The sequence below is a fragment of the Euprymna scolopes genome, chromosome 2 (assembly GCF_053919585.1).
Source record: "Euprymna scolopes isolate OS-2025 chromosome 2, ASM5391958v1, whole genome shotgun sequence".
NCBI classification, from domain to species: Eukaryota; Metazoa; Mollusca; class Cephalopoda; order Sepiida; family Sepiolidae; genus Euprymna; species Euprymna scolopes.
The window spans coordinates 193,542,858-193,564,348 of NC_136483.1; the positions used below are offsets into that span (position 1 = coordinate 193,542,858).

The window sequence follows — 21,491 nt, forward strand, 5'->3', positions numbered from 1 at the left end:
ATTTTTTTCAATGAATTGTCAGTTTAATTAACATTTATGCAGTTTGTCTTTCAAGTTTAAATTCTGTCAATAATGAATAAATTGTCATTGTAACTGTGTGAATTTAATTGACCTTTTAACACTTTAAATAAATTATGCTTTTTATGCGCATCCATATTTCTTTGAATTTTGCCGCTATAATTTTTTTTTTTTTTTTTTTTTTTTTGACACGATAAACGAACTTTGTTGCTACTACTGCCAAATTTTTGGATAATTATTACCTTTTTAGCAAAAGTTAAGTACATTTATTGTATTAATTCATTATTTTAAGACTTTAACTTAATATTTCACTTGGAAATAATTCCAGAAAACTTATATTTCTTTTGCCAGAAAAATGTAAACACGATCTTTGTCATAATGAATTTTTATGAGAAATGTATGGGTTTTCAGATTTGAGATAAAATTATTCCATGTATTTTTTATTTCACACGCTATTTTTTCTTTGAGAAATTAACTTTAAACTGTAATCTTTTAAACATAATCAAAAAGTAACCAAAATCTAAAAAAATATTATGATTAGCTGACGTTCAAAACCATGTCCCCTACCCAGTCAGACATTCATTTTGTACATATCTATCTTATGTCCACTTTTGCAATGGCCTCAAATTCATTTAGTTTACCTATTTAAAATGTAAAATAAAGTTTTATTTATTTATATCTTTAAAAAAAAAAAAATGGATAAATATTTGTAAAAGCAAATGTGAAAAAAATAACTTATTTTGTTCACATGTTAAATGTTTAACAAAAAATACAAAGTTTTAAAATTTTAAAGGAAAAAAAATTAAATGATTAATTTATTTACTGAGTATAATATAAACAAAAAAAAAATTTTGTTACAGATATACGATTTAATAATCAAGAAAAATCGATCTATAAATATCCGTAAATATTTCTTTATTTGGTTTTTGTTAACTTCTCATTAATTCTTTGTCTTTCATTTGTTCTAGAAAAACAGAAAATGCAAATCTTATTCTCCAAGTATTTTATTTCAAAACAACTTTTATTGATAAGAATGTGTCTAGATATAGATATATAAAGTAAGCCAATGAGAAATAATGTATAATAAGAAAGGCATGTATCTGTACATCTGGTATTGCATTTTAGTCATACTACTTAAAGAATAGCATTAAATTGAACAGTTGAATAAGATATATAAAAGGGTTGTAAATCATAGTGAGAGGCAGACCTTCAAAGCAGGCCCAGTGAAGTATGAAAGTGAGTTAGGGTGAGAGAGGTGGGTAGCAGGTAAGTGTGATTTGTGAAAGAGATGAGATGGAATGTAGAAAAAGAGATTGCATATAAGTGGGTGGTTAAAAAAGTAGGGAGGAAAGTTATGTTGGGGTAGTGTTAGTATGTGGGATGGTAAGAGTATAGTTTAGAGGAGGCAGTCAGAAGGTTAAAGGCAGTGGAGAAATGAGAAGAAAAGAAAGAACAATGTAAAAAGACAGAAACAAAGAAATGGTAAAAGATAAGCAAAAGATAATGATTTAGGGAGAGGTGGAACTTGACATGGGGGAGGGGTTATAAGAAGGTACAAACGTAAATATCAATAGTTAGAAAATGGAACAATATGAATGTTTATATTAGCTATAGATGGTGAGATTTGAACAAAATAAAGTCTCTGGTCAATGATTTTTTTTTTATTGGGATGTGAGTCATCTTAGTTTTGTATCCTATGCATTTTTAATTATTGAAGATTTGTGGATATTAAATTTGTGGTTATAACTTAGCGTATGTCAGATCAATGCATTGCTTACTTTATTTTTCTTATTCATATCTACACATTCTCTCAGATATTAATGCCTTTAAACAAATCTTCACATCTTCAAAACTATTCCATTTTTTTTTTTCACCTCATTCATTGATAGAAATAAACTCTTCCTCCACCCCTTTACATTCTGATCTAGTGGCCAAGATAATAACTGAATAATTGGGTTTCAGTTTATTTTCAATTATATCATCATATTATCTTTCCAAAGCTATTGAGTGCCATGACACCATGCATAACTTTGCGATAGAAACCAGTAAAAATAAGATTTCCTATGATTTTTTACCTCTTCATTTTATCATATGGTTTTTTTCCCCAGATTTGAAATCTTCAATGTTCAAAAAGAATTCAACAACTTAATATTAGGTTTTCAGAATTCTGTGTGTTAGATGTGATTTGTTGTAAAAATGTTCTTTATTTGGTGTCGAGAGATTGTTGTGTTCATTATGCATCGTTGTTTCAATATTTTCCCTTTTCTAGCAATTTTTTTTGCGCGCGCCTTTCATTCTGCTTTTGTTTTAAGACTGTCAACAAAACGCCTTTGTGACTGTTTGCATGTCATTTTGTACAGAATGAATTCACAGGTGGATCTTATTTGGAGACATCTCAGATGTATTTTGGAATTGGACTCCATTGTTAGCTTGTTTAATCTTTCCATTTACTTAGATAATAGGGAAAAAACTTTTCTCTGTGTGTAAGGTAAGATATTGTCTAAGCAAGCTAAATGCCTTCTTCAAAGATTCTGACACTTTTCAGCATCTACTAAGTCTATGGTAATTTACTGTAACACTAGCAGTGTCAGAAATTTCGTGAAAATAGCGAATAATTCCACCCCATCTTTCCAAGCTTATAACTCCTCGAAAAATGCAATTCAAGCCCTAATTTTTTTTTTTTCAATTAAAGGAGCAAGGACCAAGATTTCATTTTTTTTAAAAAAAAAAAAACCTGTTTTTTTTTTAAAAGGTTTTAAACTTCGGACTTTACAGGTAAAATTCTAAAAGAACACTATGTTTTTTTTGTTTTAAATTTGAATATATTATGTATTGACCTTTTCTCTTCAATTTGTGAGTAAATTAATTATTTACTTTCGGGTGACTAAATTAAGTATTTACTTTTTAATAGACACTTAAAAATTGGGATGGGGGGGGGGTTTCGTGAATTTAAAAAAAAAACGTTTGTCTAAAATATTATATTCGATTTATTGGAAAGAACATAAAATTTCACATTGACCCTGAAAATATCGTAAAAATAGAATCAATAGAAAAATTTTGATAGATTTTTAAAATTTAAAAATTGAAAAATATTGAGTTTAAAAATTGAAAAATATTGAGTTCGGAAAATTCATTACTGTTTTAAAAAAAAAAAAAAAAAAATATTTCTATTACTTTTAAAACAACTGTAATAGTTTATTTTGGAAGTATAATCCATAAAGAAAATAAATAACCCACTTTTAACAGAGAAATTCTGAGATTTTTATATTGTATTCGCAGTTTCGTGTTAGGGGTGTCAAAAATTCCTACAAAAATTCTGATACTGCTACTGTAACACTTAATTTATAATCTGGTTGGTTGATTGAAAAGCAAAGCACATGAGTCTAGTTATATTAATGATAATAAATGTTTTGAGGACCAAAAATTGTGGTATTACAAAACAATGAATCTTTTTTTTTTCTTTTTTTTTTTTACTGGATTATCATTAATATAAGAGAATTATATTTCAGAAAAAGAAATTATTCTTACTTGAAACTTTTCTTAATTTCAAAAAAATGAAATATGAATTTATATATTAGTACACATTTCACATGCTCATTCTTATATATTCCTATTTGTATATATTTCATTTCGTGGCATGCGATGTGGGGGGGGGGTGGGGGGGCATCTAATAATAACTAACAATTTCCACAATATTTTTCTGTAGTTTTTTGAAATATAAAGGAAAATGAAATGTTTATTATTTCATTGTTAAGGTCAAGCAGGACCAAGTTAAGTTCAGGATACTTGCAATTTAAGTATCTTTTGATTTGCTAATTTTATTTCCCCCCCTGACTATTATGATCAATGGCAAATTCTCTTTTGTTGGAGGAGGGAGCATTGAATTTTCACTGAGGAGAGTGAGAGCATATTACTATAAAGTTGCATATTATTGCTGAAATAATTCTTAACCATTCAGTGTGGACATATATTCCGAGCCTTCAGGCATACAATCAAGGAATTGACCTCACGTATCACAAGAATATCACCAGAGCTCTACAGGCCACCACTTTCATCTGTTATATTTTGAGTGGTCAAAACCAAAAATAATATATTCATATCTTTTGTCGTGATAATGGCCGTCACTTGATTGTCTTGTGGTGGATGATGAGACTGAACTGCTGTAGAAGCTAATATATTAAAATCAGTAAATAAAGTTGAATGAAATTTAAATTTTAATGCAGAATGAATAAAACCAACTTAAAGATGATTTTTAATTGGAATGATTTTTTGATTTATTAATTGGGTTTCAAATTGGTTGATATAATGGGGAAGGGATTTTTACTTATTCCTTTTCAGGAGCCCATTATCAATGCCGGCTGAAACTTTCTTGTAATTTACCTTAAATCCCTCTTAACTTCTTTGATGATGTGATTCATACATCTTACTTTCTGTGGTTTTTTAGTTTTAACTTTTTAATCCACCAGATAACCCTCTTCCCCTGTATGTCCTTGACCAAGTCTAAATGCACTCATATGAAAAATAGCTTTTATATCATACTAGATAAAATACCCAGACTTCAATGTTCAACACACTTTCAGACATAAAAACCAAAAAAATGTGATTTTCGATATCCAGCAGCAACAGTTAGTAAGAAGGGACCATGAACACATGATTAGAGGGACGAGTCAAGTTTTGTTTTTATAAGTCATTTTCATATTTTTCTCAAAAATCTAGTTTCCTTTCCCTGAATAACTATTTTGTTTGTCTTTGTTGTGCGTTTTTGTGATTTAGAAGTAAAAGACATATTGCTTGCCTCATATTTTCATTGAATTTTTTTTTTCTTTCTTTTTGGTTGTTTGTTTAATGTGAGTAACAAACAGACCCATTTTCTGCTGCAAATGTCCTCTTCATCTTCAGTGTGTATGTGTAGTGTACGCTTGAGCTTCTGTCCAAGAATTGTTTTTTTTATCATCTTTTACTTATTACGTATGTGTCTCTCACTCTCTGTCTGCCTGTCTCTCTCTGTCTCTCTCTCTCTCTCCATCTGCTGCCAAACTACAGTTCTTCTTGGTTTTCCAGACCCCCCAAAAGAACCAAAAGAACCCGAATCGCGATTGAAGTGCGAATTCTGTGGCAAAATCGATGTGGAGGCAAAGTTTCGACGCTCCAAACGCTTTTGTTCTATAGCTTGTGCCAAGCGTTCTAATGCCGCAAGTACACGAAGGGTTGCCCTATACAAGCCCAAAAGTAAGAGTTTTCCCTCTCTCCAAATGACAAGGAACTCCTTTTTCTTTCTCATCATGTTTCACCTTTTTCTATTCATGTGTGTGTCAATGTTAAAAAATGTCAGACTGTTTGGAATGTACAAAGAAACTTTAATCCGTTTCTTGAGGATAATTTTTTTTATTTTCCAAATGACTTTTGAAAAGTTTTGCTTTTCAGTCATTAATTCTTCCTTTTTTTTTTTCTTTCTCTCTATTTTTCTTTATTTACTTATTTTCTGTCTTTACTTATCATCTCCTTTTGAGCGTCTTTAATCAATATTCCTATTTGATATTTTAATAATATAAAACTGTATGTATATGTGTGAACCTATATTTATGTGTGTTCACTGCACAGGCCTTGATAATCTGCTCATTGTCTTCGTTCGAATTCTGTGCTTGATTTTGACACTGACCATAGTGCTAATCATGTAATCTTGGTCCCTGCCGTAACAAGAGGATTTTCCATCTAAACAAGATCACAATTCAAATTTAAAACCAGTAACTATGTTTTACTTTAAGACATTACAATGATCACCATCTTCTCTATCAAATGACACACATGTAAAAATAAACAAACATATCTCCGAACTGAGCAGTTGCAGTCCATCAACTTTAGGCCCACATAAAGTAGCAATACCCACCAACCGTAAAAATGCTTCCAAAGAGATTCTACTTAAAATAGCCAAGTTATAAAAATCCAGATCACTTTAAATCCTCAAAATACCACCATTTTGTTTCCAAACGAATATACTGAAATATAAAAAGCAACACCTATAATTATACAAAAAATGAAGTGACACATTTATGGTGACTCTAAAGCATGCATATATATATATATATATATATATATATATATATATATATATATATATATATATATGGACTTCCGGTTCGTTGACTGTCATGGCTCTTGTGAGCTGCGACGTTGTTTGGCTGTGGAATTTTTTATACAATCTCTCACATTCTGAAAATCATCAATTTAGGAATAAAATCTCATTTTTAAAAGGCCTCTTTATTAATACAAGCGAGCAAAGGATAATTGTAGATATTAAGTATATTACTTAAATAAAGTTCTTCTCACTTCTAAGGTAGAAAATAAATCCACGTTTGTGCTAAATTCGGAACATTTATTCGGCCTAATGCTATTTATTCTCTAGCCTTAGTACAGAGCGTGGAAATTATTTTAGCTGGAAGAGAACATGATTGAGTTTTGCTTGGGGGGGGATTTAAAAAGCTAACCAGAGAAAAGACAAAATGCATATATAAATTAAAATGCACATAATTACAAAAATAGCTATATCTAAGACTTTTGACAGAGTATGGCACAAGGGTCTCCTCAGGAAAATTAAATCATACGGTATCACTTGTAGAATACTTAGCATAATTAAATCCTTCTTAGATAAGAGAAAAATCCAGGTTGTCCTTGACGGTCGAACATCTAAACAGTGTGATATAAATGCGGGAGTGCCTCAGGGGTCTATTCTTGGACCTCTATTGTTCCTGATATTTATTAATGACCTCCCCGACAAAACTGCCTCTGAGATGGGTATATATGCTGATGACACTACACTCTATAACAGGCATGACAGAAAAACAAATGAACACATATCTAAAGAAATGGCAAAAACACTAGAGGATGACCTCCAATCTGTAGTTGAATGGGGACATAAATGGATGGTCACATTCAATGCTGCCAAGACTAAACTGGTTTCCTTCAATAACTACAAGAAACCTTCTCTGCCACCAATAGCAATGGCCAGTGACTCCCTGTCTGAGAGTACATCTTTCAAACTGCTTGGCCTAACGTTCACAGGAAACATGAGCTGGAGCAATTATATTGAAAACATTGCCAGGGCCGCTGCAAAAAAGTTAGGCTCTCTCTACCGTGCTAGAAAACTACTGACACCTGAAAGTATCCTGTATCTCTATAAGGCCACCATTCGCCCATGTATGGAGTATTGTTGTCACATCTGGGCTGGTGCGTCTACTACTAGTCTCTTGCTCCTAGACAAGTTTAAAAAAAGAGTCGCCAATCTGATAGGCCCTGAACTGGCATCTAAGCTTCAGCTTCTGTCCCATCGACGAAACGTTGCATCCCTCTGCCTGTTCTACAAGTATTTTAATGGTGAATGCTCTGACGAACTGCAGACACTTGTGCCCCCACGACGCAGACACCCTTGACAAACCCGACAGGCAGCTAAATCCCACCCCCACACAGTAGAGATCCCTAGATGTAAAAGATCTTTCTACTCCAGTAGTTTCTTCCCCAGAACCGCTAGACTCTGGAATTCCATTCTAGGATCCTGCTTCCCTAACTGTACTGACATGCAGAAGTTCAAGTGCAACGTGAACCGACATCTTGCTGCCCAAATCCCTACATAGTGCCCCAGTAGTTGCTGACCCTGATAGTAGCCCCCTACACCAAAGTGGCAATGTGCCTTGTTTGGGGTGAAAATGTAATTAAAAAAATTAAAAATTAAAAAAAAAAAAAAGTCGCCTAATCTTTCATTTACAAAGTTCGCAGAGCTAAAAGCTTCAGATGGAACAACATCACCCTGATCGATGGCCATGTCCAGAACCTGCCCCTCCTCCTCACTTATGTTTGAAGAGTAATGTATATAAAATTCCCTTCAGCTCTCATAACTTTGAGTGTTGCCAGCCATGAAGGATATGTGATGCCTTCTCCTTCTCACAAGGTCTGCAAGTAATTTCTGCTGCTTACATACAGGTGTGAATATAGTGCTTAAGCGATGGATTGATAATAGGTACACAACTGAACATCTTATGTGTTTTAAAAGGACTCATCATGATTACAGAAATTGGATGAGTTTTATGACCAGATAACTCTTTACATTTGGCCTCCTGGCTTGCTAGGTCTTCATGCCTTGAGTAACTATGTATAAAACATAGTTTAGAAAGAGGTTAATAAAAATCCTTATAATACCAAAGAATTCCTAAAAGCCTCTATAATCAGAGTAATGGTTAATGTGAATATGGATCACGTGATCTTACCATGTCATGGTTTCAGACGTTTTTTTTTTTGTTGTTTTCTTTAAATGTATAAGAGTATTGTAAATTGTTTCTATAATTTGTTTTTGTATAAGAATAAAAACATTTATAAATATCTTATGTAACTTGTACATTCTAATTTCTCTACCATAGAATAGGTTTTGATTTTTCAAGTAATTTTGCTGGTGAGAGAAAAGGGCAATTCTTTTAAATGAAATATGATCACCAAAATTAATGCTTCATTAAAGAAGGATTTTTTTTTTGTGGAGGGGGGGGGGCATATGCATTTCTCAATATTGACACTTTGACTGAAAACAATGACATTTAGTATCAATTGTTTCTTGCCTTTTTTCTTTTGTTTATTTTTATTTATTTTTTTGGAAGCTGAAGTGATACAGTAAAATTAATTGATAGTTCATCTCATATATATATATATAATCAAATAAACTCTCCCATCGATTTCAACAGATGATATTGTTTGGATTTTCAGAATGTGACCCAAGTTGATACTTGATTCAAACTCTGCAATTTTGTTTCTTTTTCTCTCATCTATATCATTGGCACAGATTTATTTTATTTTGTTCCAGTTTTTTTTTTTTTTTGTCCTGCAAATATTTATTCCGGGTGAGAAAACTGATAGTGTGGCAAAGTTTCCCCTCACAAAAACAGAATTAATGAAGAATTTCTGTCTGTGATTATACAAAGTCCACTCCCTTACATATATGTAAAATTGTAATTCCTGTTTATGTGTTCACAAACACTTTCTGCCAAAAACAAAATCAATCATACTCCCTCTCCCTCTCTTTTTCTTTCTCTCTCCTACTTCCCTGTCTGAAGATACTGTTTTCCATTTTACTTCGGGAAAACAACAATTTTAAGAAAGTGACAACATTTTTCATTTGAAATCAAACTTTTCAAGAAAGCGACAACATTTTACTTTGAAAAACAAACTTTTCAAGAAAATGACATTTTACTTTGAAAAACAAACTTTTCAAGAAAATGACATTTTACTTTGAAAAACAAACTTTTCAAGAAAATGACATTTTACTTTGAAAAACAAACTTTTCAAGAAAATGACATTTTACTTTGAAAAACAAACTTTTCAAGAAAATAACATTTTACTTTGAAAAACAAACTTTTCAAGAAAATGACATTTTACTTTGAAAAACAAACTTTTCAAGAAAATAACATTTTACTTTGAAAAACAAACTTTTCAAGAAAATAACATTTTACTTTGAAAAACAAACTTTTCAAGAAAGCGACAACATTTTACTTTGAAAAACAATAGCAAAAGGATAAAAAGAAAATATTGTTCTAAATAGGATCCTCCATAAACTATTTTTTAAGGTCAAATAAGTTTTTAAAAATTTCTAGTCTTAAATCGTTGCTACATAACCAACCAACCACAAACTCTTTTCTAGGATTTTTTCTAAGGCAGCCATATAAACATATATTCTGTAACTACATTACCCAAGTACTTGGATAAATATATTTCATTTTGATTAAAGGGAGACAATGTTTGTGCTTAACATCAATAAAAATGAAATGCATTTTACTTTTATATTATTCTATTCATAAAATGAAAATTAACATGAAAATTATAGAAATTAAAAAATGATAAAAAATTTTGAGGGGGGCCTGGGCTTAGAGTGGATAGTTCTCATATGAGGGGGCGTTCCAAAAGTAATGTTTCCTATTTTTTATCCCGTCTGAATGGGGATTGCAAATTGCATTGTTATAATGACTGAACTTACGCATTCACGATCTGAAAGTTTCATCTCTCTGTTGCAGATATTGATGGTATGAGACTCTAAGAAAGCAACCCCTGTCATGGATGTGTGTTAGAAGTAGAAATGCATCATTAAATTCTTCCATGCAGAAAAAAATTGAACCAATCAATATTCACTGGCATTTGTTGAATGTTTACAAAGCCGATGCAATTGATGTTGGCACATTTAGGAGATGGGTTTGTCGATTTCAGAGTGTCAACAGATGCGAGTGACAAAACGCTCTCCAGATGCCCATGCACAGCCATCGTTCATCACTGGGTAAAAGTGCATTGAAAATGATAGTGGCTATGTAGAAAAATAAATTCTGGAGCATAAAAGGTCATTCGTTTTAATATTACCACTCCCGTCTTCATAGCTCTTCAACTTTTTTTTATTTAAAAAAAAATAAGATCCGTTACTTTTTCAACGATCCTCGTAGATTTCTCTGAAATTTTGGATGTGCTTCCAGAGAGTTAAAAACTATAAACTTCCCAAAATGTATATTTAATGTCATTTTACTTTAATATTAACCCTAACCCAATCTATACTGAGTTCATCCTTGGGCTTCACTCTAAAAATTAAATGCTATAAAATAAAAGAGAATAAGATATGATTTTATGTACTGGGTCACATGGACATCCATTCCACTTTCAAGTTTAAACCATGCTAGGTCTCTAACAGAGCACATATGAGCGCGTATGAAAATATCATCAGCAGGATGGATGGCAAGCGATTGGAGTAGCATTTGAATGCATATGCAAATTGACAAGTCTGTTCGAGCTTGCGTCTGAAGAAAAATAAATAAAGGACACTATGTGGTCGGGGAGAAATAAAGTTGGTGCAGAATGAGACGGATGTGTAAAGTGAAGGCAAGAATGAGCTTGCTGTGGCTAGCATGCGGTCAGAAGAAAGAAACACTCCAAGTCAAATGGACATGTGGTAGCGAGAGAGTTTTAAGCTGGCGTCAAGGTGCGGAGAAAGAAAATGGTCATAAATGACTTGGGGTAAAAAAAAAAAAAAAAGGAAAAGCCAAGTTGGATTTATTTATGTGTTATTTGTTTGTCCATTTGCGACCGGTACCCACGTTACAGGTCTTTTTACTAGTTTTCATATATGTATTTTTCTACCATTTTTACGATGGGAATGATTGCTCTACATTCAGCCATTGGACAAATATAAAACTCGTAACTGTTAATTAAAAAGAAAATGGCAAAGTATAAAAGCCTACAATTCTTAATTTTTGAGATGAGGGCTGATTGTATTACTTGTTTTGATTGGACTATTGTTCTCACACTTTCACAAATAACACTCAAGATGAGAACAATAGTCCGATCAAAACAAGTTATATGAAAGCCTATTTTAGCTGAGTAAAAGAAAAGCTCATTTAGTCTATATCAACTTTTTTTTTTCTAGGCTTTAAAAATTCTGTTTTATTCACGAAAAATCATTTTTAATATATTCTATTCATTGACGTCATGTTCTAAAAATAACATCATTGTCTGTCTGTCTCTGCGAAGATAGATAAAAAATTTGGTATAATTGATAAGGTTGGTTAACATTTGGGGATTAAATAAAATAAAAAATTTGAAATAAAAATTTTTTTTTTTTTTTTTTTTTTAAATAGCTTCTTTCTGTTCATTGGTCTGTTTTTCACACTTGAGTTTGGAATAGCATTTTCTTTGGTGTATCAAGCTTATGTCTTAAATGAGTGTTTTCTCCAGTCAAGCTTAAGTTTAAAATCCCTTTATATATACGTGTGTGTGTGTGTGTGTGTGCACGCGCGCGCAGTCCTGTCTTCAAAGTCCTAGGATGAGATTGGGAATAAACAGGAATTACAATTTTAATATATAGAACATTGGTTTTTAACAAAAAATACATTTTTTTTTTTTTTTTTTAATTTTATTAGTCATGTAAAAAAAGTGTCTGTTCTGTGTTCAATAAAAAAAAACAAATCAACTTTTTTTTTTCTGTGAACACCTTTACAGCAAAGATGTTTTGACATACAAAAATATAATTTGAAATGAGCTTTATGACTTGATCCACTTGGATGGTCATACCTGGTTTTCAAGGTTATTTCTTGGTCTGGTTTCGATTTTACTAGGTAGTAGATCAAAGAGATTGAGTCCAAGTATGTTATCAAATTATAAACTTTTTTTATTTTTTCTTTCATAAAAATCAAAAGCATATTCAAACTGAAATGTTGTTTTGTTTAGAAAGGAAAGGAGATTTTTAAGAGCAGATGAGAAATAATTGAATGTTTGATTTCTTTTGATCCAATAATCTGGCCAAAACCTGATAAATTTTTTTCACTATTGTACCAGAATTGTCCCCAAAAATGTTAAACCGTTTCTCTCTTCATCATCATAAAGTATCTACCACTTCTTCCTCCTCCTATTAATTTATCTTTTTCATGTTTGGCCAATCAGTCACACTTAACTGTTTTCTCTCTTCCCTTCCCTCTTTTTTACAATTTTCATCATTTGTCAACTTAAAATCCACATGAATCTATTATAATCAATTATTTACTAATAATGTTGGGGATGAAAAGTATGAACCCACAACCCCTTTCCATACATGGATAAAAATAGCAACATTTGTTCAACTAATCATATACAAATGAATAATTAATAATAGGTTGGTTGATTGTTTAATCCGTAGATGTAGCCCTGACAGATGCTACTACTTTGTAACTACATTGTGAGTAGTGGTAACTAAAGATCTCAATTTGGGTATATTTTTATCTGTTAGTAACCCACACTCCTCCTTTTCCTCCTTCCTTTCTTCACCTTCTTTATCCTCCTCCTTCGATGTCATGAATTTATCCCATTCATTTGAAACACAACTGTCTGCTGCAATTATTTACCTGACATAAAAAGCAAATAAGAAAACCTTAGCTCTTTTCAATTTCTTAATTTTCAATCTTTTTTCCGCATTTTCTGAATTTATTGACCAATTTCTTTTTTGAGATGAGGATTTAATTATTTGTATTATCTCAATTATTCAAGCTACTATTCTCATCTTGGTTGTTTATATTATTTTTTTTTTATTGGAATAATGTGAGATGAGTAATTTGTATATTTTTATTTATTTATTTGCAAACTGTTATCCTAATCTTCATAGTTCTTGTTTCACAATGTTTCAGCCAACTACTCCTCCAGCCTTCGTCAGATGGTTAACTGTGACGGGATAGAAATGCTGAATCTCTTAACTGTATCCTCAATAATTACTGCCTTCCATAGTTGTTGTTGTTTCACAATGTTTTGACCTACTAATCCTTTGGCCTGCTTTGGATAGAATTAAAACCGCTATCTTCAGAAAAAGCTCACCTGGAACCGTCGAGACTCCACTGTGCCACAGGTCCCATGGTGCAGTGGATAGAGGCATTGAATCTCTACAGTTTTAGGTGAACGTTGTCTGAAGATAGCTGTTTCAGTCCTACTCAAAGCAGGTCAGAGAATTAGTTGGCCAAAACATTGTGAAACAACAATAACTATGAAGATGAGGATAACAGTCCAAAAATAAATTAAAAAATTGGTTGTTTATATTCATAATATTTCAGTCAATCTAATCTTTGGCCTTCTTCGGGTACTTTTTTACTAAATTAGGAAGTTTTTAATCAAACTTGGGAATCAAATAATTGAATTTGGAATCTGTATGTCAAATTAAAGAATCTATACAAAATTTCCAACTGTATCTTTTATTTAATCAACGGGATTAGATTATTCTCATTCCATCAACAATAACTGAGTAGGAATATTAATTTGTTATTCTTAGTTACTATCACCTATAGTAAGGATTGAACCTCCAACTTTCAGAAGACTGTCATTTAGAACATATTATTAGCCAACACTATTAACTGTTATATCATGGGTTGATGTAAATAGAATGAGAACAATCTACTCCTGTGGATTAAATATAGGTCGTTTACAATTTCATACATCCTCAAAAGTTCAACTATAAGGTTTCTAATTTTGGTACTTGTGCAGAATTTAAACCAGATGTAACTAACCACCCACTTGGGTTTGACTATAATTTAATATCAGTCAATGCACGGCAAAGGAGCAGACGATCATTGGGGAAAAACAAAAAACAAAGGGACCAGCCAGGAGCTTCTCGATATAGCTTTTTGAGTTTATGTGGAGAAAGAAATTTGGTAATGATCCTTTTGTCTCCATTTTAAACCATATATCGAAAAGCTACCCAGTTGGGTTGGCAAAGTTTCTTCTACATTCGCTGTTGCTTCTCACCCCGTTTTGATATCGTCTGATGCGATTGTAGAAAAATCTACCTAATCCTAAGGGAATATCCCGGCTGTCTTACTTTAATTTAATTTTAAAATATCGGTTGCCCAACCTTACCCTACAGAAAAAAAAAATAGTACATGAAAAGAAAAAAATATACCAAACAAAAGTTTACTTTACAAAGAAGAAAAAGTGCAACAAAAAATAATACCTGAAAAACACATTAAAATAATGCTTTTATTTTTTTTTTTTTTAACTTTTGTTAAAAAAATATGAAAATGGTTTTCTTATTAGTTTTCTTCAATTTTGTTTGATCACATATATATATATATATATATATATATATGTGTGTGTATATAACTTTATTTTTTTCACTTAAACAATTTGTTACAAGAATAAAAAAGAAATTGTTACAGTAGGTCTTTGTTTCTTTTTTATTTATGTTATATTTTGTTATATATATATATATATATTTCTTTTTTTGGTGATTTTATTATATTTAAATGCTTTCTTCAGTATTTTCCTTGAGTAGTGTTGTTACGCTTTAGTAATCAATGACGTTTAACGAAAACTGACGGTTGACAGCATGTTCAGAGCAAAGTTGAGCAGCCAGTTAATTACATTTGGTTCAAATTCTGCAAATTGAAAAGGATGCACCTGAAGAAGGTCAGATATTATGTTATTGGAAATGTGACTATGACAAAATAAGGATAGTAGTTTGAATGATCAAAAGAATACGCATTCCTTTTCTTTTTTTTTTAATTTATATTTTCAATACAAAATTACAAATCATGAAATAATGCCAAATTTTTTTCTACATTTTAAAAAATTTCTTTCACTTGTTTTAAATTCTGCTGCAAAAAATACTTATGCTATTTTTTTTTTCATCTTAGCAATGAAAAAGATGGCAACAAACTCTGTTTTTAGAAAATAAGTTTACATCTGTGAAATTTCACACCCAATCCTTTTATTTCATTTATGTTTCAATAATAATTCCTATTTTCAGGTCTTCATACTTCAAATGTTGACAAGAGAATGAGTTCAGGTAAGCAACTTCCACCATTCTTTCACTCCTCCTCCTCTTCCCCCTACTCTTCTTCATTTTATTTAAAGATAGTTGTATCTTTCTGCCATTGTTGCGTGAGAGTTTTGTTTATTTTAATCTGATTTTCCAATAAAATCCAAGAAGGATTTAAGAACCAAAAGTCTATGAAAAGTTTTATATACATGTCAGGGGTGTGAGTTCCGGTATAGACGCATTGATTTAATTTGAATAAAATAAAATATGCTTCGGGTGCACTTGAAAGCCAAAACACAACTACCGAGAGACAACACGTGGATCTTTACTGTAGATGAATGCAATTCTATGACCCTTATATAACAAAGTTGTATTTTCTTTTTAAATCAGTAGAAAAAAGAGTTTTTAATATGAATATCAATGCATAAAAAAATTTAAAAAATAAATAAATAAATAAAAATAAAAAAATTTATATTAGTGTATATATTAGTGATGGGACGATTTCAATATTTTTCCCGATTCCGATACAATTATTGATTCCGGACTAAATTCCTGGTTCCGATACAGTTTCCGATTCTTTATAACTCTCTAAATATTTTACAATAAAATTGTTATTTTGTTCCGATTACTGTAAAAACGCATCTTAAATGTGCATGCATTTTCTCAAATGTAAAAACAAACTGTTGACAGTGATCTAGAGATTTTAGTCTTACTGAAAGTTAAAATCAATACATATTTGTTATTTTATTCTTACTACAAGCAGTGGAAGATGTTTTATAAAAACAAAATCAACTCAAATAGATAATTAAAAGAATCGGTTTAGGCATCGGAAAATAGGTTCAAATCATCCCAATTCCGATACCCCAAACAGCTCCGATTTTTACGATTCCAGTTAACCATCCCAACACGATATATATATATATATATATATATATATATATATATATATATATAATAAGGTTGTATTCCTGTCTGTTTGTTCACAGTTTAATAATTATGTATAAAAGGTATAGTTTCACAAAATTTTCATACTGAAAACACTTTTATTCCAGCATGATTTCTTTATATTCTATGTATTCAAAAGAAATCTACATTCAATGAGTACCCTCTAGGCACCTCCAAAGTTATGTGTAGAAACTCCATAATAATACCGGCGATGTCATAATTTAGTGTGTACATTATTTTCCGTGTCAATTCTACAGATGCTCAGCAGCGCTATAATGGTTAATAGAAGTAATGCTTTTTTTTTTTTTTTTTGCTATCAGATTTTCCTATTTACATTTATATTATATTGATTTAAAAAATTAATAATTTAAAATATATATGTATTTATTAATCTGCTTGGCTTATATTTTTCCCTATACAATAAATAAATGTATTCTATCATCTGCAAAATTAATTTTATTTTTTAATAGTTTTTCTTTTTTTAACAATTGCATTGAAAGTGTAATTCAAACGAACAAGAAAACAAAATAGTTTATCAATTATTCTGTTTGCTTATATTAAAAATATACAACCTCTCACTATATGTAACACGATGAAACCAGTAATAGTTTTTTTATGTATAGTTTATTTTTTTAATAAGTTATTTCTATACAAATATCAAGTCTTTATTCAGAAAGTCTGTTCCAAATTCATATTTGTTTAAGTAAATTCAATATAGGAATAACATAAATAATTGTGATATTTTTATTGATGGAGACGTAAAATGTTTCCAGTAAAAAGACATTTTTCATTTTCGATATTGCACCAATGTTTAATTGTGCATTTGATAAACTTTTTATACGTTTGTTTTTATGCAGAAATTTATGAATAAACATTTACCATTAAAAAAAAAAATGGATAAAAATAATATCAGACTTACTTTCTGTAAAAAAAATAAATTTCTTTTTAACAAACTACACAGACGAGAATTAATCGTATTAAATTAATTTTAACATCTCCTCTGTTGACAAAAATTATGTAAATTTGAGGATTCCGTGCATTTTTTTAAAAAGGTGCAAAAATAAGGTTGACACTCAATTCAAAACATTTTTTGGAGGCTGGATTTCCGATTTTAACATTGCCAATAGTCATATATTCTATTATATGGAAAAATGCACGCATGAAAAGTAATATTCTTAAGATTTTATTAAACCTGGAAAAGTAAAGAACAAGATATTCTAGTAAAGTAAAAAATAAGAATTTTTTAGACTTAAAATATTGCAGCTAAAAATAAAATTTGAATATTGATAAATATTTTATTTATTATTTGCATATGTTGTTGTTTATTGTTGAGTTAGAAAGGGTGTCAGTCGCTGGATTGAACTTATTTCCCCCCTATTATTTGCATATATTTATGTAGTGAAAATTGTTTGAATAAAATTAATTCATTAGTTAGTTAGTTAGTAGATGGAATTTATAATTTTATAATTTACATAAAAATGAATTAAATGATCCTAATTATGATATAATAAAATTATTAATTTTTATGTAAATTATAAAATTCAAATTTTATTTTTAGCTGCAATATTTTAAGTCTAAAAAATTCTTATTTTTTACTTTACTAGAATATCTTGTTCTTTACTTTTCCAGGTTTAATAAAATCTTAAGAATATTACTTTTCATGCGTGCATTTTTCCATATAATTCATGATTTTTCCAGGCATTGCTATTGTATTAATATATAAATTTATAATATTTATTAATGATTGTCAAAAAAAATTAGCTCTCAAACACACATTTATGCAATATTTATCATTCAATCACAGTAGTTCCGAGCTAGGGTCTCTACCGAGACTGCGGTTCATGAATTCGTGATCTGTATAGAGCGTAAACTAACAAAAAAGAAGATGGCACTCGGTGTCTTTTTAGATATCGTTGGAGCTTTTGACAACATACCCTTCAGTAGTATGTTCAAGTCGCTACGAGAACTCAATGTGCCACCAGTACTCATCCGATGGATTGAGTATATGGTGAGGCACAGAACAGTTCAAGTAGAACTACTGAGGGCAACTGTTAAAAGGGAAGTAGTTAAATGAAACCCCCAAAGTGGGATTTTATCACCTTTACTATGGAACTGTATGCTGAATCCTCTTTTAAAGGAGTTTAAAAATAGGAATATTTATGCCCAGGCTGATGCTGATGACATCGCAGTGCAGTGCTGGTCGCGGGTTCAAAAGCATCATTGGTCAGACGCATTGCCAAAATGGCATTAAATATTCCTAATAAATGGTCTAATCGAAATGAATTAGAATTCAGTAGCCGTAAAACAGAAATGGTCTTGTTTACATATAAAAGGAATTGCCAACTTGGTGACCTTTTTCTAGAGTGGACAGAAATTGAAACTTTCGAAGGAGGCAAGGCTGTTAGGGGTAATGACTACATTTTTCATCAAATGTGATAACGAAAAATTTTAGTTCATTCAAAGAATATGTATATCAGAGAATTCACTAATATTTTTAATCAATAAATTCACCATTTTTCGCTATAAAATCATAAGGAGAGTTAAAAAAATTAGTTATTAAAAAAAGTTCGGTTTTTTAATTATAAAAAAAATCGATACACGGGATTGAACCTAAAATCTTTCCACCAAACCCCGGTACTCTAACCGTTACGCTAACATGTCATATTGGCAAAATCGCAGTAAAAAATATTTATATACAAAAAAAAGTTATGCAAAATAAAAAAAAGCGTTAGTCACTTATGTACTTACTCTCCTGTTTGTGAACCCACATATTTTGTTGTAACTTTTTTTCTACTGAACCAATTTTCGAAATTTGTTTTTCAAAATGTAGCTAATGAGGTGTTCTATCCAACTATATAACCTGTTTGAAATTTGGTTGCGAACGGAATTAGTGGTGGGGATTTGAATGTGTCTCGATTCATTCAATTTCGGACTTAAGCATATATTGAACCACTACCGTGGTTGAATGATTATATTAAACTCCTTGGCTTAACATGAGTTGGAACAATTATATTGAGAGCATTGCTAGGACCGCTGCAAAGAAGGTAGGTTCTCTCTACCATGCTAGAAAGCTACTACTACTAAAGTATCCTGTACCTCTATAAGGCCACCATTCGCCCATGTATGGAGTATTGTTGCCATATTTGGCTGGTGCATCTGCTACTAGTCTCTCGCTCGTAGACAAGGTACAAAAGAGAGTCGCCAACCTGATAGGTCCTGAACTGTCATCTAAGCTTCAGCCTCTGTCCCATCAACGAAATGTAGCATCCCTCTGCCTGTTCTACAAGTATTTTAACGGTGAATGCTCCGACGAACTGCAAGCACTTGCCCCCAACAAACCCGACAAGCAGCTAAATCCCACCCCTTCACAGTAGAGATCCCTAGATGTAAGAGAGCCTTCTACTCTAATAGTTTCTTCCCAGAACCGCGATACTTTGGAATTCCCTTCCTGATCCTTGCTTCCCCAACTGTACTGATATGCAGAAGTTCAAGTGTAACGTGAACCGACATCTTGCTGCCCAACTCTCTACATATAGTACCCCTGTAGCTTATGTCCCTGATAGTAACCCCCTACATCAAAGTGGCAATGTGCCTTGTTTGGGGTGAAAATGTTATATAAAAAAAAAAAAATTTTATAATTTTTTTTAATATTGAAAACCTGTTATAAAAAATTTGATGTTTTAAACTTCATATCGCAAGGTATTGTAATTAATTATCATTTAAATCTTTCTAAAAATGATTATATTTTAGAATTCTGTTTTTTTTTGTTGTAATTCAAATAATTAATTATTGAGAAAAAAATATTATCGAGAAAAAAGCGTTGATTTTTTTTTTAACATAATAATATTGATTTTATGTCCAATTTTATTTACAACTTTAAGGTAAGTGAAATAAATAGTGGGTGTTTATCTCTTCTCTATATAAATAAAATGAACTCATTTTTTCCCGTCTGATTTTGACATTAATAGGATTAAAAATCAAGATATTTCATGCAAATATAATATGCACAAACGGCAGAACAATATCTGAGGTGTGTTATAGGCTTATTATTTCTCAAATTCCTCGATAATCTTAGATTTCTATACTTTTTCTGCTGAGAAGTCACGGCCAAAATCGGTTAAGATCAATGGAAGTGGTAAAATATTTTCTCTCTAATAAATTCCTCCTCCCCCTGCCACCACTTAACACCGTTTGGGGATCGTTCACAAGGAACAGTTGAGAAGAGAACACCGGTTTGGCTTCGTAGTTCTTTCATGTGAAGTTATTTAAAATCACTAAACTAAGCTGCAGTCCTCTGTGGCGTAGTGGTTAGCGTGCTGGACAATTCACATTATATTTTCACGTTCGCGCCGACCTACCGTAGTCGGTTTTTTTTTTTTTTTTTTTTTTTCCTAAACAACTGGAATGGACTTTTCTTGGTGGCCGAACTGTTAACGTTGCAGATGTTTTTTTGTTTTTTGTTTTTTTTTCACACTTTATTTTCCTACTTTTACTCATGACTCCGGGTTTGATCCTTCCTACTTACCTACCATAGCATTTTTTTAATACTCCCCCCCCCCCCCGTCCCGGAAACAAACACTCGGGCAACGCCGGGTACCCCCGCTAGTACATCTATAAAAATAACTATTTTTTAATTATTTAAACTCTTCAGCTTTAAAAAATATTGCAATTTTTATGGGCCTAAATTTGTTTTGTTTAGTTTTTGTAACATGAGATATAGGTGGCGTAGAACACCTAAAAAAAGATATTCCCTTCATATATTTAACAAAACCTACTTTTAATATGTAAGTTATTTTAAAAAGTAATAAATCTCGAAAATTCCAGGAAAATATGACCATTATTTGATTTTTGCTAGATTTTTTAAATGTGCATGTTTACGGCTTCAAAATCATTACTACATAAAAACGTTGTTTTAAGCATCGATAATGTGAACACAAATTTAATCTCGCATTTTCATTATTTTCATATGCTGTAAAAAAAACTTAAAATATTAGCAGTTTATTTGAAGCTTTTTCTTTTAAATGGTAAAATGATAATATTGAATTAGTTACATTGTGTTGCATATTGGGGGGGGGTAAATTTGTGGTGCACATTTGAGGTACCTAGTACTATTATTTTCATTTTAAATTAAAGAAAATCTATTTTAATAATTAGCTCTGTTATTATTTGTTGTAGTACAATTGTTTTAATTGCTCTATTTAGAAATATTAGTTAAAGCTGATTTATTTAATTATAGTATTCAACC

The 21,491-nt window shown here is 31.0% G+C and overlaps 1 protein-coding gene across 13 annotated transcripts in view; it reads left to right on the plus strand.

The window, feature by feature from the left end:
• LOC145300735 (uncharacterized) overlaps nt 1-21,491 on the plus strand; it is an 80,264-nt gene that overhangs the window by 48,526 nt on the left and 10,247 nt on the right. For 9 of the 13 annotated variants that reach the window (XM_080144511.1, XM_080144514.1, XM_080144516.1 and 6 more), the window contains 2 exons: nt 5,080-5,247; nt 15,290-15,328. In XM_080144511.1, coding sequence (XP_080000637.1) covers nt 5,080-5,247; nt 15,290-15,328 — 207 coding nt within the window. The remainder of the gene's footprint in view (nt 1-5,079; nt 5,248-15,289; nt 15,329-21,491) is intronic. The other 4 variants (XM_080144519.1, XM_080144520.1, XM_080144522.1 and 1 more) reach the window with 1 other exon arrangement.